Below are 26507 nucleotides of genomic sequence, written 5' to 3'. Positions count from 1 at the left end.
GTTTTTGTGCCTTTAAATTATATAACATGAATGAGCCTCACTTTCAGCCCTCCTTTTTTCAACAAAAAGAAAGCTTCCATTCACTGACAGCAAGCAGGAAATATTAAAACCTGTAATGGATACAAAACCCATCCCATATTATCATTGCAGTCTTTTTTATCATACTGTGTATGGTCACCGTTCACACATCTCCTGCAGGCGGCGTCACTCACACGCGATATCTACCGACAACCGACCACACCCTGGACCGTTATGTCAGACGCTGCCCTCATCATGTCCTTATAAGGTATTAGGCGTGGCTTTTGTCCCTCCACGCTGATTGGATAAACCCGCGCTTGCTCTTCGCTTCACCCCTATACAGGGGATGGTGCATCCCGTTAGCTATAGCGCCCCCCACGTTGTCATGTATTTGGTATAAACCTTCCTTCCTCTTTCATTTGTAGTTACGACAAAAGCACACTATCTGGGCGTGGTTTAATATAACGCCGTCTAATGTCTGGTTTACGTCACCCTGCAGGGCGTGGCGGTGTGTCCGGTGTGGGCGTGGCCGGCCTGGGCTCTGGTGAGTTCGGTGTAGCGGAGCAGTCAGTGCGCAGTGTCCACGCAGTGTCCTCAGTACAGCGCTCACACCGCAGCCATGGGGAATACGGTGGCCCGGGAGGACTTCGAGTGGGTTTACACCGACCAGCCGCACGCTGAACGCCGGAAGGAGATCCTGGGTGAGTGGAGACATGTCCTGGGCACCGTTGTATCATGTCTGGTGGGGAGCTGCGGGAAGAAAATACAGCGGTTTCCCCTAGCAGCCAATCAGAGGCTGGCTTTAATTTCCTAGGGGGGCTTAAGATCTGCATTCTGATTGGTTGCTTTTGGCCCTTGTAGTTCTTGCACTTTTATGAGCTATTCAAACCTGTGTCTTTCCAGCTGCAACTCTCAGCATTCCCTGAGGGTTGGGAGTAGTGGTCTTGCAACAGCCGTGACTTATGGGTGGTAGTCCTGGCTGCATTAAACCCTCATGTGCTGTCCTTCCCCAGACCTCCCATGTGTGTTGGGGGGGGGGGGTCCTCTGATTAAGACCCCCCCCCCCCCTGTTTTGGGGAACAGTGAAGAAGAACGGCGCTCCTTCAGGAAGCTGGAGGACCCCCTATAATCAGGGTCTTCAAGTGGTATAAGAGAGATAGATGGGGGGTTCCGCACTTAGACCCCTCTTTTTAAAGGAAGTCTCCGGACATAACCGAGTGCCTAGTTCAGGGGGCCGGGCTTGACACGGGGGTCTCAGATCTTCAAAGATAGGCATGCTCAACCTGCGGCTCTCCAGCTGTTGTAAAACTACAACTCCCACAATGACCTGCTGTAGGCTGATAGCTGTAGGCTGTTTGGGCATACTGGGAGTTGTAGTTTTGCAACAGCTGGGGGGCCGCAGGTTGAGCATCCCTGCTCAAAGAGAATATCAGTGTCATGCTCCTCCCCTTATGACGTGCACTAGACAATAAGACCATGTATCGGTTTATTGTAAATTCAGAAACAACGTGTCAGTTTTCACACCGTATCCGTAATCGGAGAGCCCCTTTAAGGATCCGTCTTTTTGAATGAATGGGTTTCGAGAAAAGCCTTTCATGGCGTGCGTTTATAGACGGGGCAGCCGGGTAGAATTACGGTAGGACAGCTCTGGTCGACCTGGTCTTAAGGTCCACGCCCTGTGCCCTCGGAGCTCTCGCATTCTCTCGATGCCGCCATATGGTAACCATGGTGCCTCTGTGCGGCAGCGCCAGCTCTTGGAAGGAGTGCTGAGCTTGGCTCAGAATATCTTCTTGCCGCAGGCAACGATATCTGCAGCTGGAGAAGAATGACTTCCTGGCAGTGCCACGTGAGGTATTGTATGTGACACTACATGTCTGCGCTGGCGTGTCTGCTGCTCACATTCTTCACAGGTGGCAGGATTATTGCTGAGTAAAGCTTTTCTCCCGCGGAGGATTATTACTGCATAACTAGGCAAGTTTTAACGTTCAGGAGCGTGGGTGACACCCCCCCCAGCCCCTCTCCTTCATAACTTTGCAGCTGCAAAGAGCGTCTCCTACCCTGGAGGACCCAGCATGTTCTTATATGGCGCAGACAGACCACTATTGTCAATGCGCATGGTGTAATGCTTCAGGTCTCCTATGGCGGCGCTGCAGCCGTTCCCTTACAGAATACAGGAGATCGTAGGGGTTTCCAGGATTAGAAAAACGGCGCCACCACTGTCCACGGGTTGTGTCCGGTATTGCAGCTCAGTGAATGGGGCTGTGCTGCTGTATCGTATGACCTGGACACGTGTGTGTGTGTGTGTGTGGCACTGCAGTCGCCCCCAAGCTTGGAATGGCTGCTAACGAAGAACAGTGGGTTGCATTCAGCTGCAGAGGACACGGGGGTCATTGTCTCTTGCAGCCACCTCCCCCACGGCTCCTCTTCCTTCCCGTCGGTGCAGACTTTCTTCTTCCTCATTCACATCATTGTGAAAGTTTCTCCCTTCGTATACCTGACATTCCTCGTGACTGGTGAGGTCAGTTCTCAAGTGTCGCTCTTCAGGACAGTAAGTGCTCTCACTAATAAATAGTATCAGGTTTTATGTAAGGTAAGTGGCTCAGGTCTGGTTACAGGCTCACTTACCTGAGACTGCGGTCCAAGCAGAACAGTTAAGATGTCCGATGTGATGGTCAGCAATATATAACTGAGCTAAGCAAGTTTTAGGCAAAAACATATCTATTTCCTCATTTCCCTGGTTCTCTTCAGGCCCTTTGTTTACCTGCAACAACAACAATCTCCACCCCTCCCCCTGCTCCGCAAAGGGAGTGAATACAAGTGCTGCCCTGAGTGACATGTCTGCCTGCTGGGAGACTCAGCAGCATGTTGTATGTGTAGGACTAAAAGTCCCAGCTGTATAATGACACTCCTGGTACACACAGGATCTTCCCCCTACCTGTTCTTGTGCAATGATCTGCAGAACTCCTCTGTCGGCTCCTGTGCCCAGCATTTGTCTCCTCACTGCCTGCAGCTACTCAGTAAAGCCTTCAGCCCCGAGTCTGTGCAGCTGAAGGGGTTAAGAATCCAGGGAGATAGCAGACGGCAGTGTGGGGGGCATGGCCTGTCTCATCAGAGCAGGGAGAGAAGCTGACATCACAGGTCATGTGACCCTCAGTGAAATCTGAGAAATGAGCAACTACAGATGCAGTAAGTGCATGGTAAAGATGTTACATTTGCCTAGTTAGAAAAGAACAAAAAAATAACTCGGACAACCTCTTTAATGATTCACAAACTGTTCACATCAGGATTTAAGTTTAAAACCCACAGAATACCCCCCTGAACTTATTCAAACTCCTGAGGCGGCTTGGGGAGGGGGGGTGCTGGGTCGACCCCTGAGGCGGCTGGGGGGGGGGGGGCTAGACCTCTGAGGCGGCTCGAGGGGGGGAGGGGCCCTTTGAGTATGTTTGGCGTCTTTATCAAACTGCGGCCCAGATTCCGAAGGGAGGGGATCATGCTCTGTTTCAGTATATCACAGTACATGGTGGTATTCATGGTTCCCTCAATGACCTGCAGCCCCCCACCGCCGGCAGCGCTCATGGAGCCCCAAACCATGACACTCCCACCACCATGCTTGACTGTAGGCAGGACCCACTTGTCTCTGTGCTCCTCACCTGGTTGCCGCCACACACGCTTGACACCATCTGAACCAAATAAGTTTATCTTGGTCTCATCAGACCACAGGACGAGGTTCCAGGAATCCATGTCCTTAGTCTGCTTGTCTTCAGAAAACTGTTTGCGGCTTTCTTGTGCATCATCTTTAGAAGAGGCTCCTTCTGGGATGACAGCCATGCAGACCCATGTGATGCAGTGTGTGGCGTATGGTCTGAGCACTGACAGACTGACCCCTCACCCCTGTAACCTCTGCAGCAATGCTGGCAGCACTCATACCACCTCTGGATATGACGCTGAGCACTGACAGGCTGACCCCTCACCCCTGTAACCTTGGCAGCACTTATACCACCTCTGGATATGAAGCTGAGCACCGACGGGCTGACCCCCATCCCTGTAACCTCTGCAGCAATGCTGGCAGCACTCATACCACCTCTGGATATGACGCTGAGCACCGACGGGCTGACCCCCATTCCTGTAACCTCTGCAGCAATGCTGGCAGCACTCATACCACCTCTGGATATGATGCTGAACACTGACAGGCTGACCCCTCACCCCTGTAACCTTGGCAGCACTCATACCACCTCTGGATATGACGCTGAGCTCGTGCTGAACATGGTGAGGCCTGTTCTGATGGAACTTGTCTTGTTAAACCGCCATATGGTCTTGGCCATCGCGCTGCAGCTCAGTTTCAGGCTGCTGGCAATCTTCTCCTAGCTTCGGCCATCTTTATGTAGAGCAACAATTCTTTTTTTGAACTTATGTTGAACCTCCAGTGACCAGTGTGAGAGCGATAACACCAAATGTAACACACCTGATCCCCATTCACACCTGAGAGCTTCTCACACTGACATTGGGGAGAGAAAATGGCTAATTGGGCACAGTTTGGCCATTTTCACTTAAGAGTTGGACTCCCTTTTGCGGGATACTGTATGGAGAGCACATCTGTGGAGTCCAGATAGCTGGCGTTCCTGGCCTGTATTCAGACTTTGGTCCACCATATTATAAAGCTGCTTAGGCACCTGCATGTAAAGGCGTGCAGTAATGACAGTGCTCTGGCCTTCCGCTCCCGGGCCACACCCCAACAGGACAAGATTTTAGGATGTTCCGCCTGTGGCAATTCTAAGGATATAATGAAAACATGACTCGGGCTGAGAAAACTTGTTTTATAAGATCAAATAAGTTAATGTAGACAAAGAGATTCCTCAATGAGCAGCCTGTGCCCCCTGCACACTCAGCATATTATTTCTTCATTGTTTATTCTTTATTTCCAATTTTGAAACTCTATACAATAACATCACAGTTAATTATGTAATGCAATAGTAAAACAATTAGTACTGATTACTTAACATGTACAGATCACTAGACAAAAAACAAACCATATTCTCATACAATATATTCGGATCATTTAGAGATGAAAACGTCGGGGTAAGGGGGGGGGGGGGGGGGGGATGGACAGCGGATAGTAGTAGTTTTCTTAAATTAAGCTGTATTCGTCAGACCCCAAAGTGCCAAGTAGGCAGATGTGTGGGTATCGTAACTTATGGGCTTTGCATCTGGTACTTTGGCCATGGAGACCAGAGTTTGAGAAATTTCTCCCTGGTTCTGCTGGCCATACTAGTGAGTTCTTCGAACTGGCAAATTTGGTTAACTTTTGAGATCCATTCTTGATGAGATGGTGGATCTTTGCTGCTCCAATGAAGAGGAATGAGGGCTTTAGCTGCTGCCAGCAAGATGGGTGGACAATTTGTAATGGTTCTCCTGTAGTCTCATGCAAGAGGAAAAGCCATGAGAGGTGTGTAGAATTGTTCAAATTAGGGATCGACCGATTATCGGAAGTACCGATATTATCGGCCGATATTCAGGATTTTGTACATTATCGGTATCTGCATCTAACCATGCTGATATACCAATAATGCGTATAAAGCGAATACTAGTGAGTGCTTCCATTATGGAAGCGCGCACTAGTATGCATCGGGTGCCGGGAGCGGGGAAAAAGCGCAGCAAGCACTTCCAATACTCACCCTCCCTGTCTTCTTTGATGGGGCGCGCGCTACACTGTCCTGACCCCGTACAGCGTCAGGACGTAGTGCGCACACTATGACCTGACGTTGCACGCTGTCAGGTGACAGTGCAGCGCGGGCTGGAAAACACAGGGGGGTGAGACGCCGGACCCGGAGATGAAGAGGAGCCGTGGCGCAGGAAAGGTGAGGATTTTTATTTTATTTTATTCATCTGAAGTCTGATAGGGTTTAATAAAGGTCTGATCTGAGGTCTGATGGGGTTTAATAAAGGTCTGATCTGAGGTCTGATAGGGTTTAATAAAGGTCTGATCTGAGGTCTGATAGGGTTTAATAAAGGTCTGATCTGAGGTCTGATAGGGGTTAATAAAGGGCTGATCTGAGGTCTGATAGGGTTTAATAAAGGTCTGATCTGAGGTCTGATGGGGTTTAATAAAGGTCTGATCTGAGGTCTGATGGGGTTTAATAAAGGTCTGATCTGAGGTCTGATGGGGTTTAATAAAGGTCTGATCTGAGGTCTGATGGGGTTTAATAAAGGTCTGATCTGAGGTCTGATAGGGTTTATTAAAGGTCTGATAGGGGTTAATAAAGTCAGTGAGGAGGGGGGGATGGTGTGGAAATTGGCATTTGGCACTAGTATATTATAAATGTAAACTGTCTAGTGTCAAATGCAAATTTCCACCACCTCAGTGACTACCAACTAATATAATATATATTATGAGATATAAAATATCGGTATAAATTATCGTCTATCGGCCTGAAAGTTCAGATTATCGGTATCGGCTCTAAAAAAAATCTATATCGGTCGATCCCAAGTTCAAATCTCTTCATCTTTTAGAGTTATGTTCAGCTCTCTCCTCCCTGGAAGAAATGAAGGTGAGTTTAGAGGGAGTCCTAGGGGTGATGAGTAGAGAATACAGTTCTCCCACTTTCCGTGGCCTTGGTAGGCCAGAGGCTAACAGTTTCAAATGGAGTGAGTTGTCTGCCAAGGGAGTAAGCTTGTAGAAATCTTTCCGCTACTCTCCTAAAAATGTGCTAAATGGAGTGGGTTAATGGGCATATATTGTGTGAGATCTTGTAGCTTTTCTTCTGATAGCAACTTGTTTGCATGGAAGAGGTCTGAGATGGGGATATTTTTGAGTTTCTCCCAGAAGTCAGAATATGGCGAGTCCATGTTGGTGATGATGGCTATGGGAAGTGTTCTTGAAGGAAGTAATGGAGAGGGGAAGGGTGTCAGGACATCCTTCATTGAGAGCCAGACTTTGCAAGTACCTTTCAGCAGCGGGTCCATGTCAGATCAACTAAGGGTGCCTGTCTTCGGCCACCAAAGAGTTTTTTCTGAAGTGAAGACCCAAGTGATAGTTGTGTCAGAACCTCTAGATCTAGTTTTACTAGGCTTAATCAATTCTAACCTTACTAGGCTTAATCAATTCTAACCTTACTAGGCTTAATCAATTCTAACCATCTGTTAAGGTGAATGGCTATGTCAGGGATACCCAGACCTCCATTATACAGCATTTTTATAAGCAGGCGTACGGTAACCTGGGTCTACGTCCTTTCCAGAGGAATTTGGAGAATAGGGATCTGATAGAACAAAAAAGCTGGCTGGTAGGTGTATTGGTATCGTCAGAAGTGTATATAGTATTTTGGGTACAATATATGTCTTGAGAAGATTTCCGTGACTCATCCATGAGATAAAGAGGAAATCCTAATTCTGTAAGAGGTTTTTAATCTCAGTTAAAAGGGGTAGAAAGTTTAGTTTGTACAACCCTTCAAGCTGACTCGGTAGATGGATACCTAGATACTTCAGGGAGGTTGTGACCCATGGGTACTGAGAGGATTTCTTCACCTGAGAGACTTCTCTAACAGGAATGGTGATTTTGAGTATTTCCGATTTTGGCACGTTCACCATAAAATTGGATATCAGACCAAAGTCTTCCAATATTTTTGTGAGGAGTGGTAGATCTGTTGCTGGATTTGAGACAAGGAAGAGCAAGTCGTCCGCAAAGGCTACACATTTGAGTTGTGAGGGACCTATTTTGAGGCCTTTGATGGAAGGGTTTTGCCTGATGCTCTGGAGAAAAGTTTCTACTACTAATATAAAGAGGGAAGGTGAAAGGGGGTAACCCTGTCTCGTTCCGTTGGCTATGTGCCATTTATTTTGAGGCTCGCTGAGGGTTGTTTATAAAGCGTAAAGATGGCCGCAATCAATTCTGGGGGAAAGTTAAACTTAGAGTGGCTTCCATTTTGACTCTTGTCAAATGCTTTTTTTTCGGCATCTATTCCTAAAAGAGCTAAAGGTAATTTTCGTTTGTGTGCTAAATTAATGACTTGTAGCATTTTACAGGTAGTATCCCTTCCCTCCCTCCCCTTGACAAAGCCCGCCTGTTCCTTCCCTATCAGTCTCGGGAGCAAGGGGCTAATACGCGTAGCTATCAGCTTGGCCCATGTCTTGAGGTCAACAAGATTTTAGTAACGAGATAGGACGGTTGCTCCAGTATAGTTGAAGGTCTTTTCCTGTTTTATGGATTAGTGTGATTGATTGTGTAAATAGGGTGCCACCCTGTAGTAGATAATTGCACAGTGATACTAAGTGGGGTAATAAAACGTCTTCGAATTTCTTGTAATAGATAAGGGGAAAGCCGTCTGGACCTGGGCTTTTCCCGGGGGAAAACTATGTAGAATAGCTCTAAGTTCGTCTGTAGTGACCTGTGTTAACAATTTAGAGGCATCATCAGGCGAGATAGTGGGAAGATTTCGTGAACCTAAAATGTTTCGGACTGGAGTTGTGAAAGATGGCTCTGGAGCGGTGGGGAGTGAGACGAATACCCCGACTGACATCTGACGTCAACTACGTCCGAAACATTTCTGGCTACCAGTAGAGTCCAAGCATGGTACCGTTATTTGGTTTCTGTGGGGAGATATGTGTATCTCCCCTCCCGGCCATCCCACCGCCCAAATATGACCATGGGCCTGTTCATCGTGGCCACAGGGACCCAAATATGCATCTGGTTTATGTTTGTGATGGACGGGCAATTCATAATTCCTTATGAATTGCCGGTTCCATGATGTCTGACAATGTTCATTGAACTGGGGAATGGCCTAGACCCCTGCAGAGAGGTTTTTCCTGTTCCTTTAGCTGGGTTCCTGGCTGGCTGAATGGAGGTGAGAAATTGTAAGCAAAGGTGGCCTGCAAGAAGTTCTCTGCCAGTTGGCTGGGCTTTGAAGTAGGGCCCCCCTGTGGAGTTCACTACCTCTATCTGACAGCTGATGACTGGTTTGGGAACATGGCTGACAGTAAATAATAATCCATATTCCTTACAGGGAGGTTATACAGTCCTGTATAATAAGAGTAAAAAGCTAGTGCTATGTCAGCTGTCTGGGTATGTATTAATCCCTGATTCTCTCAAATTTTGTGGATGTAAGTGTTGTTGTTTATTTATATATATATATATATATATATATATATATATATATATATTATTATTTTTTTTTCCTCTTATTTTCTTGATTAGAGAGGACATCAGCTTTCCTCCTTTATCTCCATGAGCGTATAACTTATGTTTAAAGTATAGGTGCTGTTTGGCATGTCGCAAATCTAGGATATGCCTGAGTGTTGTCAGCTCTGTCTGCTTCATTTGCGAATAGGAGGATTTATTAATCTTTTCGGCTGAGGTTATCTGGTCTAGCAGTGAATCAATTTCTTTTTGTCTCTCTCTCTCTTTTGGTTCTAGAGCCTACCTCAACTAGACTTCCCATTATATAAGCCTTATGGGATTCCCACAGCAATGAGGGCCAGACTTGGGGCGATGAATTGTTCTCAAAAAACGAGTTTATATGTTGTCTAATATGTTTATGGTTTGGGTCAGAACCAAGTAGCAATTCGTTAAGTCGCCAGATCCATTCTCCACGGGCCAGTTGAGATAAATGACATATCGCAGAGCATGCTGCGTGGTCTGAGATCGTGATTAAACCTATTGGAGCTACGGAAAAGTGAGATGGGGCACTCTCGGAGGCAAATATGTACTCCAGGCGTTGAAAGGATTTATGGGGAATAGAATGAAAAGTATAATCTCTCATGGATGGGTTGCAGAGCCTCCATACATCAGTCAACTTCAAATCAAGTCAACGTGTGGGTCTAGCCCAGTATTTAACTCTGTTCCCAGAATGACCATGCCGTCTCTGCAAACAACTGTAGGACGTCTAATGCTTTGATTAGCCATGCCGGAGTTGGGAACATAGAAGTTCGCCAGCGTTTACATCTGTGATCCTATTTCACTCTTGACCAGTAATGGTCTCCCTTCTACGTCATCGCGTTGTTGTTTCAATTTGAAAGAGATGGAATTGAGAATGGCAATTGCCACCCCTCTGGAAGCAGAAGAGGTACCAGTACTATGAAACCAGTGCATGAAAGGTGATCTAGGAAGTTTAGGGATGCGGTTAGTTTTGAAATGGGTTTCTTGTAGAAAGATAATGTGAGATTTAAGTTTACGAAGTAATACTAGAATTTGGCTTCTTTTATTGGGAGAATTCAAGCCTTTTACGCTAAGAGTGGTTATTTTGCAGTCCATCTAGGGAAAGACTGTGGGATGTATGAAGAAAGGGTAGCGAGGGGGAAGGTTGAAGGTGCGGAAAGCACTAAGGGGGTATGTAAGTAGGGTTGGGGGGGGGGAGAGTGTGCGGAAGCCAAGAAAGTGCAAATATATGTTAACTGCTCTTAGTGCGTGAGTGTATATGCTCGAGTTTTCTCGAGATGGGGTGGAAGTGAGAGCAAAGACAGTAAATGTCCCGACCAGCAGTATGCAAAACAGCCTACTAATCAGCAAAACATCATACCATACCATATTGCATTACAGAGGAAAAACCAAATACATATAATAACAACCTGGGAGCTAGAAGAGTTCTGTCAGGCGATTTCGCCCATATGCCTCCCTTCACCCAAAAAGAAGTCCTACGTAAAACAAAACCTGGTGGTTTCTTAAAAAAAGACCTTCTAGTCTAGACTCTGAATAAGAGGAGGTTGACTGGTCATCAGGTTATAAGCACTAGTCCTATGTGGACATGCCGGATGTGCCTCACCAAGGTGAGGCATAATTTCCATCTTCAAAAAAGGACAAGGAAGAGGGAAAAAATAAAGAACAAAAGAGAGCAACATAGGATAAAACATGACTAGGCAAGTGTGAGAGAACCTGCAGGAGCCCTGTGAAGAAAGGGCCGACCTTCTGAACTTGTAAGTTTAACTGCGGTGCATCCAGTAACCTGTGCGGGTAGTGTTAACTCATTCGTCTATCAGCGCAAAACAAGTGATTATAACATAGTAAACGCAAGGGAGAGGAACCTCTCTAGACCTCAGTTAGATCTTGGTAGCACTATGGTACCTGAAATCATAAGAAAACATAGAGTTCCTTTTCAGGCTGGATCAAAAGTTTTCTGGATCCCGCATGAGCCTGGGCGTTGGCGCTTCTTCTTGGTAGCTTGCTGCCATGGTTCCTGGTGTGGCGGTGCTGGTAAGGTGGCGCCTGCTTCAGCCGGCATCCATGATTGGATCTTAATAGGTGTTATGTCCAACTGAGACCACGAGTCGGCAAGGTCCTCGGGCGTATGAATGCGTATGCGCCTTCCATTTTGCATGATGGAGAGACCGAAAGGGTACAACCAGGAGTATGCTATATTTTTCTGGCGAAGTTGTTCGAGTAGGGGTCTGAGGATCCTATCTTTAGCTAGTATAGAGGGGGCCACATCTTGGTAAAACGCCAACTCCGCGTCGGCGTACATTATTGGGGCTTGTTCTCTCGCTGGCGCCAGGATCCTAGCCGTGTCAACATACAAGAGCAGGCCAGAGATCACGTCCCTTGGAGGTTCATTAGGTGGTGGTTTAGGTTTCAGGGAGTGATGAATTAGTTCAATAGTTACTCCTTGAGCTTCAGCTTCCCCCAGCAGACCTCCAAAGATCTCAAGGGTGATTTTTCTTTTTCTTCAGGCAGACACTTTATCAGTATATTACGTCTTCTGCTTCTATTTTCTTGATCCTCTATTAGGGTCAGTGCTTTGTTAATATAAGCTAGATGGTCTGAGGAGCACGATTCCATGGCTGCTGAATGAGTGATGATGGCTGCGCACGTGTTTTCTAGCCTCCACCTGTTTGATTTCCGTTTTGATCTCGGATAAATCGGAGAGGACTGGGCGAAGGGCTTGAATGATAGTTGTCTTAAAGAAGGTTTTAGACGTGGCGGCTATATCTGACTTGCCACGCTCGCTTATACAGTTGCCGGGTTGGTCTGAGTACTCTTCACTTTCAGCTACAGCTGAGTCATCATCAGGCGCCATCTTGGGTGGCCGCACTTGAGAGCTAGTGGTTTTCTGCTGCAGGAATTTGTGGATGTCCGAGGCATTTTTATGTGCTGGTGACTAACCTATAGCTTCCAATATTTGACCAGGTTTCCGCTAGAGTTTTTTTCCTGATGCATGCGCTCAATCTAGTTATAGGGTGGGCCTGCTGTGGTCTTAACCTCCACTCTATTGCTTAGGGGGTGCAGTAGCATTGCAGGGTTTGTTGGTACTTATGCGGCCTCCTCCTGTGCCGTGTGGTGCTGCCGGTGCGGTCTCCTTCTATACCAGCACCGCTGTCCTATGCAGGTGTTTACTGTCTGGAGTCTTCATTACTTTTGTCAGTAGCCATACGTTAATATATAATGAGGTAAATGAAGCATTAGACATGTTTTCACTAATTCCTCCTATAAATTCCTTAGATGTGTGAGGGATGATGAAATTTCTCATCTGCCCGTCCCCAGAGACTCCCTGTGATGACAGCTGGGGTGTCTCCATACCACTGTGTGCACCGCTATATACAGGTTGTCAGTGACTTGCGGCATACCCTGTGGTCGTGTCTTATAATCGAGCTTTTGTGCTGCTGGGATTTGCATTTGGACTGAAATAGCGAGGAAATTACAGTCTTCAGTAAAGATGGTGTGGGCCAGGACTGCCCCTAATACAGGGTGTGGGGGCCTCAGGACTTCTACATGTATGTAATTGAAGCACAAACTCTGCCACCGTTTACTCCCCGTCCTATCCCGGAGATCTGAGATTATAGCGGGACATGCCCCAGCCTGTACGACAGTTAAAGGGGTTGTTCAGGTTTAGAGTTGAACCTGGACATGCCCACATTTTCACCCTGGCAGCCCCCCTAATATGAGCTTTGGAGGATTTCATGCTCTGAAGCTTTCCTTTGCAGCAAAGGCATTTTTTTTTTTGGAGATCCAGTGACGTACCGGGCTCTCTAAGGACTGCTGGGCAGGCAAAGGCTTCCAGCAGTGAGAGCCCGGGGATGTCACCGGGAACTCTGCTAGGCGGAAGCCCTGGATCGCGCGGAGCAAGGGAGAACATTGGAGCATGAAATGCTCCGATGCTAATATCAGGGCGCTGCCTGGGTTAAAATGGGGGTATGTCCGGGTTCATCTTACTTTTTTTGCATACTCGCCGCTCCCGTTCAGACACTTCATGGTCCTTCGCTGGTCTCTGTGTCACACAGGAAATGATGCAGGTCACCACCACGGCCAGGGATTGACCGAGCGGTTATTTCCGGCACATTGAGAGGCCGCAGTAAGTGGAGACTGGTGGAGGGACATCCAGCATGGAACGGGATGCAAAAGCTTCACTTACCACCGCGTCCATGTTCTCATAGACTTGTGTAGACGGAGCCCAATGGCAAGACCGGTGACCCCAAATGTAAGCCTGTTTAGAAGGAGTGGTCACCGATATGGGAAGTGACCTCTGCAAGGGAGGAGGCATTAGGACATGGGTCAGGGGCCAGGTTAGCAGTAAATGGGGGGGCAAGGACATTGAAGGGCCCCTGATGCTCCAGTGGCCTCCATGCCGTGCTCTACATTAGCGTCCAGCAGGTTCCACATTACTCAGGTCAGTTGTGCTCCATAATTATTAGATTAATTATAACCTCAGTGCAACTTTATAAGCTGAGCCTCTTGCCTTTTATTAAATGCGGACAGTGTCTGCCATGACCACCTCCTGGTGTAGGACTTTCCTCAGTGTGACTGCTCTAACTGTAAAGAACCCTTTCCACACTGTACTGATGTCTCAATCTCTCCTCTTCCTCCACGTGTAATGAACGTTCTCTGGTCCTGTGTAAAGTCCTTGGAATGAATAAATTGTGTCCCAGTTCTTTGTACTGACCACACGTGTAAAGCCTCATTCACACGTCTGTGTTTTAGCACGGTCCGTGGGTCGGTGTTCATAGCACGGACGCATGCTCTATTTTGTCTTTGTTCAAGGATCCATCACGTCCATTAAAGTCTATGGGTCTGTGAAAACCACGGATACCCATGTTGCATCCGTGTTTCACAGCTGTTCAGTGTCAGTGAAACACGGACACACAGACCCAACACGGATCCTTCACGGATGCATCGCTGACCACCTGCTCATGGATTTAGGCATGGACACGGACGTGTGAATGAGGCTTTAATGAGATCACCTCTAAGGCGTCTGTCATAACTGAGACCTTACATCCCATTCAATAATCTGGTTGCCCGTCTCTGACCCCTTTTCAACTCTCCAATATCCTTTATAGCAGGGATGCTCGACCTGTGGCCCTCCAGCTGTTGCAAAACTACAACTCCCAGCATGCCCAGACAGCCTACTACTGACAGCCTACAGCAAGGCATGGTGGGAGTTTTACAACAGCTGGAGGGCCGTAGGTTGGGAATCCCTGCTTTATAGCATGTGGAGCCCAAAACTGACTCCTTATTCAAGATGTGGCCTCACAAGGGATTTATAAAGGGGTGACATTACTGCCCCAACCCTCCCGGTCCAGATCGTTGAGGTACCCCACCTTCCCTTGTACTTATATGGCGTCGGACCCTTGCCAATCTGATATTGATGACCTATCCTGAGGATAGGTCCTTCGTATTAAAGCCTGGAGAACCCCTTTAAATATTGCTGTAACATTGCCCGTCCTGTAGCCCTGTTCCATTGACCTTGTTATAAGATAGCGAGACGCAGTGGTCTATCGGTTACCATACCTATCTCTCTCAGTACCCTTGGATGAAACTGCCCGGGCTGGGGCCTTTTTTTTTTTTTTTTTTTATTAAGTGTGGACTACTTAGGCTACATTCACACGTCCGTATTTTTCTACATCCCGATTTTCGGTCCGTTTTTTGCGGATCCGTTGTTCCTGAAAATGTTTCCGTATGTCATCCGTTTTTTGCGGATCCGCAAAAAACGCAAACATGTGAAAACTCAAATCCGACAGTATATTCTAACACAGAGGCGTTCCCATGGTGATGGGGACGCTTCTAGTTAGAATATACTGAGAACGGTGTACATGACTGCCCCCTGCTGCCTGGCAGCACCCGATCTCTCACAGGAGGCTGTGATCCGCACAATTATTGTGCGAATCATAGCCCCCTGTGAGAGATCAGGTGCTGCCAGGCAGGAGGGGGCAGACCCCCTCCCTCCCCTGTATTAAATGTGACTAGTGCGGCCCCCCCCCCCCCTCTATATTCATTGGTGGCCAGTGCGGATGTGACCAGTGCGGCCTCACCTCTTCCCCCCCCCCCCCCCATCATTGGTGGCAGTGCGGATTCCCAGTATTAATAAATGTGCCCAGTGCGGTCTCCCCTCTTCCCCCCCCCCCCCCCATCATTGGTGGCAGCGGAGAGTACCGATCGGAGTCACAGTTTAAATCGCTGGGGCTCCGATCGGTTACCATGGCAGCCAAGACGCTATTGCAGTCTTGGCTGCCATGGTTACTTAGCAATAAATACAAGCATTATACTTACCTGCGACTGCGAGCTGCGATGTGTCCCCGGCCGGGAGCTCCTCCTACTGGTAAGTGAAAGGTCTGTGCGGCGCATTGCTTTTAGCACAGACCTGTCACTTACCAGTAGGAGGAGCTCCCGGCCGGTCAGACATCGCAGCTCGCAGTCGCAGGTAAGTATAATGCTTGTATTTATTGCTAAGTAACCATGGCAGCCAAGACTGCAATAGCGTCTTGGCTGCCATGGTAACCGATCGGACCCCTAGCGATTTAAACTGGGACTCCGATCGGAACTCTCCGCTGCCACCAATGATGGGGGGGAAGAGGTGAGACCGCACTGGGCACATTTATTAATACTGGGAATCCACACTGGCCACCAATGATGGGGGGTGGGGGGGGAGAGGTGAGACCGCACTGGGCACATTTATTAATACTGGGAATCCGCACTGGCCACCAATGATGGGGGGGGGGGGGGGAGAGCTGAGGGGGCAGCAGGGGGCAGTCATGTACACCGTTCTCAGTATATTCTAACTAGAAGCGTCCCCATCACCATGGGAACGCCTCTGTGTTAGAATATATTGTCGGATCTGAGTTTTTCACGAAGTAAAAAATCTGATCTGTAGAAAACTTACTGGGAATCCGCACTGCCGCACTGGCCACCAATGAATATAGAGGGAGGGGGGCCGCACTGGTCACATTTAATACTGGGGAGGAAGCCTAATTTCCAGGAACGGAATCCGCATAAAACGGATGACATACGTAATGACATACGAATGTCTTCCGTTTTTTGCGGATCCCTTGACTTTGTATTGGTCCAGGATCCGATTTTTGCGGAAAAGAATAGGACATGTTTTATATTTTTTCGGACATGCGGAACGGAACAACGGAAACACAGCACACATTGTGCTGTCTGATTTTTTCCAGGACCCATTGAAAATGAATGGGTCCAGATCTGGTCCAGATCTGTTCCTGAAAAAACGGAACAGATCAGGAAAGAAAAAACGGACGTGTGAATGGACCCTTATTCTGAACCTTTACTGTCCTGAATGTTTTTTTGCCTCATTATGTTCAGTGCATGCCTTTCTGGACAGGTTGGAGTAGCCACATCCACGTGACCGCTGCAGACAGTCGTGGCCAGTGATCGGCTGCGGTGGTCACATGGATATTTGTCGCATCATCGCTGCAGGGAATCAGAGAAAGATTGTTTGGGGGGGGGGGGCTGGAGAGTTACCAGATGAGGTTTTTGTTCTCCTGTTGGTACTTTCATTTCGGCGACAACCCCTTTAATAGTACATGGTTTATTTAGTAACCTGATAACCATTGTGCAAAGAGTGTCAACGTGCAGCCGAGCTCTGCAATCTTCTGCTGAGTTTGTCTTTATAGCCTAGTGCGGTATGTGTCTCTGCTCTGCAGAAATGAGTTTGACGTGGCAGTGGCGATGTTTTGTATCTTCTCCATTGGAATGGTATGCAGGATTCCGCTCCTGTAATGCCATAGGTTGGATAGTATTGTCCTGTCCTGGCCGTTTGTAGGGTAAGAACGTTCTCAAATAAATTCCTTCTGTTCCCCATGGGGGGGGGGGTCTGCTTATAGGACTACTATAAGTGGTCAGAGGAGCATGTTTTCACGTAGAGCAGTCCTTTGCCTCCACATCACGGTGGACCAGAGCCAGCCTTTGCATGGACTTTGTATGTTCTCCCTGTGTTTGCATGGGTTTCCTCCCACACTCCAAAAATAGACAAATAGACAAATTGGCTTCCTACGAAATTGACCCCAGTGTGCTTTGGGTGTTTGGGTCGAGCACCTATATGGCTGCCACCGACTTCCCAGGGAGTCGTTCCGGCTGCTCATCAATCCCATTTGAGTTCCTTTGTAAGAACAAATGTTTGCCGTTGTCCCGTCAGCTTCTGCCCTAGTGAGGTTTGGTACTCCAGCCATTGCAAAACTACAACTCTCAGCATTCCCAAAGGAAACGTGTTTTAAGAGTAGAATTAAGATGTAAGGGCTCTTTCACACTTGCGTTCTTGTCTTCCGGCATAGAGTTCCGTCGTCGGGGCTCTATGCCGGAAGAATCCTGATCAGGATTATCCTAATGCATTCTGAATGGAGAGTAATCCGTCCAGGATGCATCAGGATGTCTTCAGTTCCGGACCGGAACGTTTTTTGGCCGGAGAAAATACTGCAGCATGCTGCGCTTTTTGCTCCGGCCAAAAATCCTGAACACTTGCCGCAAGGCCGGATCCGTAATTAATACCCATTGAAAGGCATTAATCCGGATCCGGCCTTAAGCTAAACGTCGTTTCGGCGCATTGCCGGATCCGACGTTTAGCTTTTTCTGAATGGTTACCATGGCTGCAAGGACGCTAAAGTCCTGGCAGCCATGGTAAAGTGTAGTGGGGAGCGGGGGAGCAGTATACTTGCCGTCCGTGCAGCTCCACGGGCGCTCCAGAGTGACGTCAGGGCGCCCCACGTGCATGGGTGACGTGATCACATGGATCACGTCATCCATGCGCATGGGGCGCTCTGACGTCATTCTGGAGCGCCCCGGGAGCCGCACGGACGGTAAGTATACTGCTCCCCCGCTCCCCACTACTACTATGGCAGCCAGGACTTTAATAGCGTCCTGGCTGCCATAGTAACACTGAAAGCATTTTGAAGACGGATCCGTCTTCAAATGCTTTCAGTTCACTTGCGTTTTTCCGGATCCGGCGGGCACTTCCGGTAAATGGAGTGCACGACGGATCCGGACAACGCAAGTGTGAAAGAGCCCTAAGTCGTAGACTGTAGGTCCGATGTTCCAGTTATAGGCACCTTCAGATTTTGTTGCAGAAAATTTCTGCAACCGAAAATTGGTTCCATTTATCCGAATGGGGTTGTTTTTGGCGGGTACCATGTGGATTTGTGCGAGCCCCTGAATCTTCAATCTTTTAATTGAATGGTTTTATTTCGTTCTACTCAGACCCTACCTACTCGCTGTCTTCTAATATGTCTTTCCGTTTTCTCACCAGCCAAGTATCCCGAGATAAAGCAGCTTATGAAACCTGATTCTAACCTAATATGGATCGTCTGTATGATGGTTCTCACTCAGTTCCTGGCCTTTTACCTGGTGAAGGACCTGGACTGGAAGTGGCTCATGTTCTGGACATACGTGTTTGGAAGCTGCATCAGCCATTCCATGACCCTGGCCATCCATGAGATTTCTCACAACTGCGCATTTGGAAACAATAAGGCCTTGTGGAACCGTTGTTTTGGGATGTTCGCCAACCTGCCCATTGGCCTTCCTTACTCAATCTCCTTCAAGAGGTACCACATGGACCACCATCGCTACCTGGGTGGAGACGGCATCGACGTGGATATTCCCACCGATTTCGAGGGCTGGTTTTTCTGCACTTCTCTGAGGAAGCTTGTGTGGATCATCCTGCAGCCGCTCTTCTACACCATTCGGCCCATCTGTATCAACCCCAAGCCCATCTCTCGTCTGGAAATGATCAACCTGGTGGTGCAGTTTTCCTTCGACGCCATGGTTTACTATTTCTTGGGTGTGAAGACCATGGTTTACATGCTGGTTGGATCTATTCTGGGACTCGGACTCCATCCTATATCTGGGCACTTCATCGCTGAACATTACATGTTCTTAAAGGGACACGAGACCTACTCCTACTATGGGCCGTTAAACTACCTGACCTTTAATGTTGGCTACCACAACGAGCACCATGACTTCCCAAGTGTTCCAGGCAAGAACCTGCCTCTGGTAAGCATCTCCTTTCCCACTCTTTATCTCCATAGATGTAATGCAGCCAGAAATGTTGTGCGTGAGCCGCATGTTTTTGGTCTTTCTGCAAATGTTAATGTTAAAAATGCAATTGCGGTCTCCAATGCACGGGCAACATCCGTGCAGCGGGCTGGACCCATTCAACTTAAATGAGTCCGTGGTCTATCCGCACCGCAAAAAAATATGACCTGTGGAACAACGGAAAGAAACACCACAGAAGCACTCCGTAGTGCTTCCGGTGTTCCGTTCCATGACTCCGTTCCGCATTTCCGGAATTGCGGACCCATTCAATTGAATGGGTCCGCATTCGTGATGCAGGGTGCACACGGCCGGCGGCCTTGGATTGTCAACCCGCTGTTTGTGGGCCGCAATACAGTCACGGCCGCCCAACGGCTGTGTGCATGAGGCCTTAAAGGTATAATCCTTCACTTGAAGATGGAGTTGTCTCCAAAGATCAATTAGGCCTATTTCCTGCAATTTAGCATGAAGCTTGCCGATCGCTCTCCGTGGGATACTAGAGCGCTGTGACGATGAGTCCAGCAGGGGATTCAATACTAAATTTAAATCCCCACCTAAGATGATCTGACCTTCAGCGAACATCTATAGGTCTTCCAGGACCTGTAGTAACCATGGAATCTGTTTCGTATTAGGCTACTTTCACACTGGCGTTTTGGCTTTCCGTTTGTGAGATCTGTTCAGGGCTCTCACACGCGGTCCAAAACTGATCAGTTTTGCCCTAATTCATTCTGAATGGAAAAGGATCCGCTCAGAAGGCATCAGTTTGCCTCCGTTCCGCTCTGGAGGCTGCTCGCAGCGTTTGTGTCCGTCTGACGAAACTGAGCCAAACGGATGCGTCCTGGCACACCATGTAAGTCAATGGGGACGGATCCGTTTTCTATGACACAATCTGGCACAATAGAAAACGGATCCGTCCCCCATTGACTTTGAATGGTGTTCAAGATGGACCCGTAGGCTATGCTAAAGATAATACAAATGGATCCGTTCTGAACGGATGCAGGCGGTTGTATTATCTGAACGGATCCGCACCAAATGCGAGTGTGAAAGTCTCCTTATTTGCGAATGTGTATTTCTCGGACACCACAGACCCCTTAAGAAAGAGATCCCTACCCTCAACGCCACCTGAAAAGATCTAGCCGGTCAGAAGCAAATGAAGGGGATAAAAAGAATTGGGAGGGGGGGATGGGAGTCGGCACTATGAGCTCAGGTGCAGAGTCAGCCGGACTTCAAAGATGCAGGACCTGAAAAGTAGCCATGTTGCCTTTGCGAGTAACTGGGAAGGTAGGTAGGTAGGGGCTGGTGCTCCCAGTGTCATACTCAGGTAGGTGTTCAACCTCTTGTTCAAATAAGTGACTATCTAGATCAGTGCCTCCTGGGAGGGGGGGAGGGGGATAGGGTTCAAACCTCTCTTCTCTGCAACCGCTTCAGAGCCGTCACCCAAAATACAATGCTTAATAACTGCGAATACTGTAACACAATAATGCGAGAAGAAAGAGATGAAAAGAGCCCGGTTTACAAGCTCTTGGAAATGGGAAGAAAAGCTATAGCAAATAAGGAGATGGGTCGTTGACCCTGAACCTGCACGTTAGCACGAGATTCTGAGCGTCCTTCCTTAGAGCCGTGGTAATAAATCCCGGGCATTCCCGAGAGTCAGGTAATTGACGCTGCTTCCTTGAAGGCTTCGACTTTTTCTCCTTTTTGGCTCTTGTTTCCTGGTGGTAGTTTTCCATTCGTCCACTTTCGGGAGTGGAGGTGGTTCTCGGTCAAAAAGCAAAGGCATCCAGACCAGGACTGTAGTCGCAACGGCGGGATTTCCAACGCAGCCCATTATTTCTCCAGGTCGGGCGGAGAGTAAACGGTTAATCTCCGACCATTGTGCCAGACAGCTAACCCAAATAGAAAAAGCCATGAATAATGTATATTCTTGGACCTCAGAACCTCCAGCAGTGACTCATAGTGACTCGCCATAGTCGCTCTCCGCCACTGCTCTCCCGTACTTTCAGCTACCACCGCCATCTTGGATGAGTCCCCCCGATACCAGAGCACTTTGTTTCTTCCAACATTTCTGTAAGTCCATCTGGCTAGGAACCGTTTTGGGGGGTGCCCGGCACGTTCCTTGGCACTTTTAACCATGTTATGGCGCTTTTGAGTCACTTATTTGGCAGCCCTGAGGTGCACTGTGAAGGAGCTGCAGGATCATGCGTCCATCACATCCAGCAGCCAGGCTCCGCACCCCCTCTTTCCGAGATTTTGATACGGACTATCCTCAGGCTAGGTCATCAGTATCTGATTGGTAGGGGTCAGACACCCAGGCCACCCGCCAATCGGCTCACCCAGCACAGCGCCGTTCCTTGTATAGCGGCTGTGTTTGGTATCGCGCTCGGAGTTGCAATACCACACACAACCTGTGGACAGTGGTGGCGCTGTTTTTGAAAGAAAGCAGCCATGCTTTTCTTATCCTGGATATTTGATAGGAACTTCTTTCTCCTGGGCTGGCCAGATTCTGAAATTGCTCCTGCTTGCACCTAAAGGCTCAGTTCAGACTTGCAAGGCTTTGCATCAGGAAAGCATTACAAGGACCAGGTTCCACCCATGTTTTATTTTTTGGTTTTGTCAACTAAAGCATATTCGTTGTATAATAAAAAAATGTCAGTTTTATAATCTGCTTGCTCAAGGGTTTTAGGATCTCTGCTTGCTGACAGTGCATGTTCATTGTTTGCCTCCATGAGAATTTGTGCGGCCCCGAGCTCCGTCCACTACAGAGCCAAATGACTAGTCTGTCTGCTATAAGTACAGGGTGTACAATAAATAGATGTTTGTATTCACTGACGGCTAGCAGAGATCCGGGGAACGGTAAAGTTTTAAAACGCAAAGTGCATTAGGAAGCAGCTGAGCTCTGACATTTTGCTTCATTCTTCTGTTTTTTGTTTTTTTCCAGGTGCGGAAGATCGCAGCGGAGTACTACGACCCCCTGCCGCAGTACTCCTCCTGGGTGAAGGTGCTCTATGACTTTATAATGGACGACACACTCTGCCCCTACTCCCGGGTCAAGCGGGAACTTAAAGGCGAGATAAAACAGGAATGATTCCTCTAGGACACTTCCTTTTGGCCCTCAGGGGTCCCATACGCTTTAGTTTTGGGAATATGGAGTCTGCAGTACAAGGAGCCCCGAAAATATAATTGCACCAGGACCCTCTCAGACTCCATTTTTACACTCCAAATGCTTCTAATATAAAAGCTAGATAGATAGATATATTTTTTTTGTAATTTAGGCGTGGGTTGTCAAGGGGTTAAAGAGTAGCCGTTACCCATAGCAGCCAATATGGAGGATGGCCCATGACATCACCTAGGTGGCCATATTGTACGCTAAACGGTCTTCAGAAGCTTCGGAAGTTGTGTTGCATCTGATTCGCGGCAATGCGTTTTCCGGAAAAGTCGCCCGTGATGGAGGCTCCTGCTAACCGCAAGTGTGTCGTATCATTTCAGGTCGCCATGTGTATCCCCTAGGTTCCCCTGTTGTTACTATACGTCTGGGTGGTCCTCATAGGCTGCCTGTGTAATACACTGGGTGTGTCTGTAGGGGTCGCTCTTTTCATCCCTCCCGCTACGAGGTCCATATGTCCTAAGTCTAGAGCTTATTAAGAGCCAGAGAATCTTTTCCACTGCCCTCCCCTTTCCTTTTTATTACTTTAATGTGCCCTTGACAGGAGGCTTTCACTTTGCCAGTAGAGGATATCTTATCAGCAGGACCTGGACTATGGCTGGGACCCAATGACGTTGGATAGGACCTGGACTATGGCTGGGACCCAATGACGTTGGATAGGACCTGGACTATGGCTGGGACCCAATGACGTTGGATAGGGCGCCAGGCTCGCTGACAGCCAGAGCTGACTGTGCAGAAATTGGAAGTTGACGGATGTAATGCCGACACGAGAAGAAAGGATTGTGTAGGACTTTGAGCCTCGAAACGCGGAAGGAGAGAAGAATAAATATGCATTCCTGGGAAGATCAAAACTAGACTTTACCAAGCCCTCGATTCCTGCAACAAGGGGTTAAAGGTGTTTTCCGGGATTTTTTTTATTAATTTTTTTTACTGCTGAACTATCCTCTAGATAGGTCACCAGTATCTGATCGGTGGGGTGGACACGCGGGATCCCCACCGATCAGCTGCTTTGAGAAGGAGCTCCTGTGAGTGCCGCGGCCTTCTCCGTGCTGACGGGGCGCTGTGCCTTCTCAAAACAGCTGTTCGGTGGGGGTCCCGGTTGTCGGACCCCCACTGATCAGAATCCTGGTCATCAGTGTAAAACATAAAAATAAAAAAATCCCGGGAAACCCCTTTTAAGAAGAAATCCTAAAATTGTGACATTTGGAATTAAGAAAACATGGCTGTTATTTTCCAGAAATGGCGTCGCACCTGTAGACAAGTTGTGTCTGGGCCTGCGGCTCAGCTCTATGGAAGTGAATGGGGCTGAGGTGCAATACCACAGGCAACCTTTGGACAGGTGTGGTGCTCTTTCTGGGGAAAAATTAAAGCAGCCATGTTTTTCTAATTTTGGAACCCCCTTAAATGACACGTGAGCGTGCCTGGTACTGCAGATCCAGAGCCACCTTGCAATTCATCTCTGAAAGTTCTAGAAGTACCTGAGCCAGCGCTCGGCTATTTTCAGCACCCATGTTCTCTTTGGGGGGGGTCCCTGTTCTAGACTTGGGTGCAGGTCCCACCTCTGGAATGGCGATCTCTAGCGATATAGCACCTATGTGTGAGATGGGCCACCCCTTTAAGAAAAAAATACCAGATTAGCCCTGCCCTGTATAAACCAGGGGTCGGCAACCTCCAGCGCTCCATGTGTTGTGGAACTACTTCTCCCATCATGTTCACTTGCTTGGCTGTTCTCTGAACTCCCACAAAATTGAAAGGAGCATGCTGGGATTTGTAGTTTTACAACAGCTGGAGTGCCGAAGGTTGCTGATCCCTGGTATAAACCCACGGTGCAGGTCACTTTTGTTTTCCCTGTCTCCATATCTCCTTGGTCACGAGTAACTTGTGACTGCTGCTCTGTGCCAGATAAGCGGCTAGCCTTCCCCCCTCCTCCTTCCTTCGCCCGTTCAGCTCTGTAGATAACAATGGCACTTTTCACTTTCCGACAGTTGACATTGCTCCTGTCCCGGGCTCAGCTGATGTTACGTAAGCCGTACAAGTGGTCGGCCAAAGGATCCTGTCTGCATCGCCGCCGCTGATCTCGTATCACTCGCCTCCAGAGAGAAGATTTCACATAATAGAGCGACGTGTCCTATACCCGTGGGAAAGGAGCGAGAGGCAGAGATTATCCCGTGCGGTGCGGAGCGCCCTCTTATAAGCCTTCCCCTAGACTAGCGGTCGCCAGCTGTGGCAAAACTACCAAACCAGCCGGCTGTCAGGGCATGCTAGGAGTCGTAGTCACATCCGGTGGAATACCACTGCTCTAGACATTGTCATTTGCTGGCCTTCAGAGTTGCAGATTGGTTCAGATTCATGTATTTAAAGGGTTTGTCCAGGATTAGAAAAACATGGCTACTTTCTTCCCGAAACAGAGCTCCACACCTATCCATGGGTTGCGTCTGGTATTCTGTTGAAATGAATGGGGATAAGGCGCAATACCACGTACAACCTGTGGACAGGGGTGGTGCTGTTTCTAGGAGAAAGCAGACGTGTTTTTCTAATCCTAGACAAACCCCTCTGTTATAATGTTCTGCATACACTCATCAAGCAGGAGGCGGCCATGTCCTGGACCAGGAGTGTCTTCAGGCATTTGTTAGGTTTTGTAGTTTCATAGCCTCTTTTCTTTTGGCTTTGCCACCAGCTGCTAAACATTGAGCTGAATTTGCATAGACCTTGGCAGAATGGTGGCCTTCATCCTGACCGTGTCCTGTGTCCAGTCTCGTCAACTGTATTTCTCCTCTATTTTACAGTTCCCCTAGAACAGAGGTCCGCAACCTCCGGCACTCCAGCTGTTGTGAAACTACAATTCCCAGCATGCTCCATTCATTTCTATGTGAGTTCTTAGAAGAGCAGAGCAAGTTCGCATGCTGGGAGTTGTAGTTTCACAACAGCTGGAGTGCCGGAAGTTGCCTACCCCTGCCCTAGAAGATAATTTACCTTTTTGTCCTGGTCTTTCAAGGCGCACCATCAGTCTTGGGACAAGTCCCCAGTAGATGACCTATTAAACGAGAGCCACAGCGAGGAGGACCCGTGGGCGGATATATGGTGCAAGGGTGAGTCCATGAGCTGCGAGGTGATTGGGCATAGCTCGAGATGATGAGCAGACCGCCGCTGCCCCTCGGGTTCATGGGTAATAGGGGATCTGGATGGGTCCTGGGGACTAGTTCACATTGGGTTTGTTTTCTGCAACTTTTTTTTTTTTTTTTTTAACCTAAACCGTGTCCAGGACTCGCTTGTTAAAGCTGCTTTATAGTAACTTTGTCAGTATTAAAATATATTTGTTTACCTATTAAAATGTATGAAATATTTTTTGGGCTTTTTGTCATTTATTTATTTGCGCACAACAGTAAATCCAAGGCTGGAAGAAAGTGGCGATGTGCCACGTCATCTTGGGTCCACTACACGCAGCTTTCCCTGAAGATTGCATTGTTGTCCAGGGACTAAAATGGTCCAACCGTGCAGGAAGAAGTGGACTACAAGGAGACAAAGTGGGACATCTGGGTCCCTCTGCTGAGGGCAGCGCGCACCATGTTCTCAGCGCAGTGGGCCCCGCTATGCCGGTTGCTGACGGCACGTGCACATTGCGCGCGCCGTCCTCACACAGCTGGTCGGCGGGGGTGTCGGGTGTCAGACACCCGCACATCTGATATTGATTACCTATCGTGAATATAGGTCATCAATATTAGAAGCCCAGAGAACCCTTTTAATCAAATGCCCTTGATTAATTGATTATCAGCAACTCTATAAAAGCAGGAGTTTCGGCAGTTTGCTGGTCTGGAGCATTCGGACATGTTTTAACAATGGCAGAAAGGAAACTGATCAGCAGTGATGTTAGACTAGCACTTGTTGCTGCTCATCAATCTGAGAAGGGTTTAAGTTAGTTTCCGAACAATCTTAAGCCCAGTGGGAAAACGTTCAAGACGTCCCAGCAAAATCAGGTCAGACCGCGCATCTACACACATCTTCTGTTCCAACAAGCTTACAATTAGGGATGAACGAATAGACTTCGGATGAAACATCCGAAGTCGATTCGCCTAAAACATAGTTCTAATACTGTACGGA

General features: G+C 48.2%; 1 protein-coding gene and 2 long non-coding RNA genes across 3 annotated transcripts; 1 reads left to right on the top strand and 2 right to left on the bottom strand.

Annotated features, from left to right (window-relative positions):
* The first annotated feature begins 523 nt into the window (after positions 1–523).
* Positions 524–23079, top strand: DEGS1 (delta 4-desaturase, sphingolipid 1). The gene is made up of 3 exons (XM_040430582.1): positions 524–719; positions 18465–19207; positions 22185–23079. Exons 1-3 carry the CDS (start codon positions 638–640, stop codon positions 22329–22331), a joined length of 972 nt encoding a protein of 323 aa, XP_040286516.1. The 5' UTR covers positions 524–637; the 3' UTR covers positions 22332–23079.
* Positions 1392–25838, bottom strand: LOC120999621. The gene is made up of 3 exons (XR_005778577.1): positions 23554–25838; positions 13880–13888; positions 1392–1434 (listed from the first exon to the last, which is right to left on the bottom strand). It is a non-coding gene; the product is annotated as an uncharacterized LOC120999621 (long non-coding RNA).
* On the bottom strand, positions 22502–23415 carry LOC120999619. Its single transcript, XR_005778575.1, has 2 exons — positions 23073–23415; positions 22502–23034 (listed from the first exon to the last, which is right to left on the bottom strand). It is a non-coding gene; the product is annotated as an uncharacterized LOC120999619 (long non-coding RNA).
* Positions 25839–26507: the final 669 nt, after the last annotated feature.

Source organism: Bufo bufo, chromosome 4 (assembly GCF_905171765.1).
Source record: "Bufo bufo chromosome 4, aBufBuf1.1, whole genome shotgun sequence".
NCBI classification, from domain to species: Eukaryota; Metazoa; Chordata; class Amphibia; order Anura; family Bufonidae; genus Bufo; species Bufo bufo.
This window is presented reverse-complemented; position numbering and strand designations above follow the sequence as displayed.

Excerpts from the sequence above, each read along its gene's own strand:
- DEGS1 (XM_040430582.1), top strand. The coding sequence starts at position 638 with ATGGGGAATACGGTGGCCCGGGAGGACTTCGAGTGGGTTTACACCGAC. Across the intron at positions 720-18,464 it reads ACGCCGGAAGGAGATCCTGG|CCAAGTATCCCGAGATAAAG; the intron begins GTGAGTGGAGAC and ends TTTTCTCACCAG. Across the intron at positions 19,208-22,184 it reads CAGGCAAGAACCTGCCTCTG|GTGCGGAAGATCGCAGCGGA; the intron begins GTAAGCATCTCC and ends GTTTTTTTCCAG.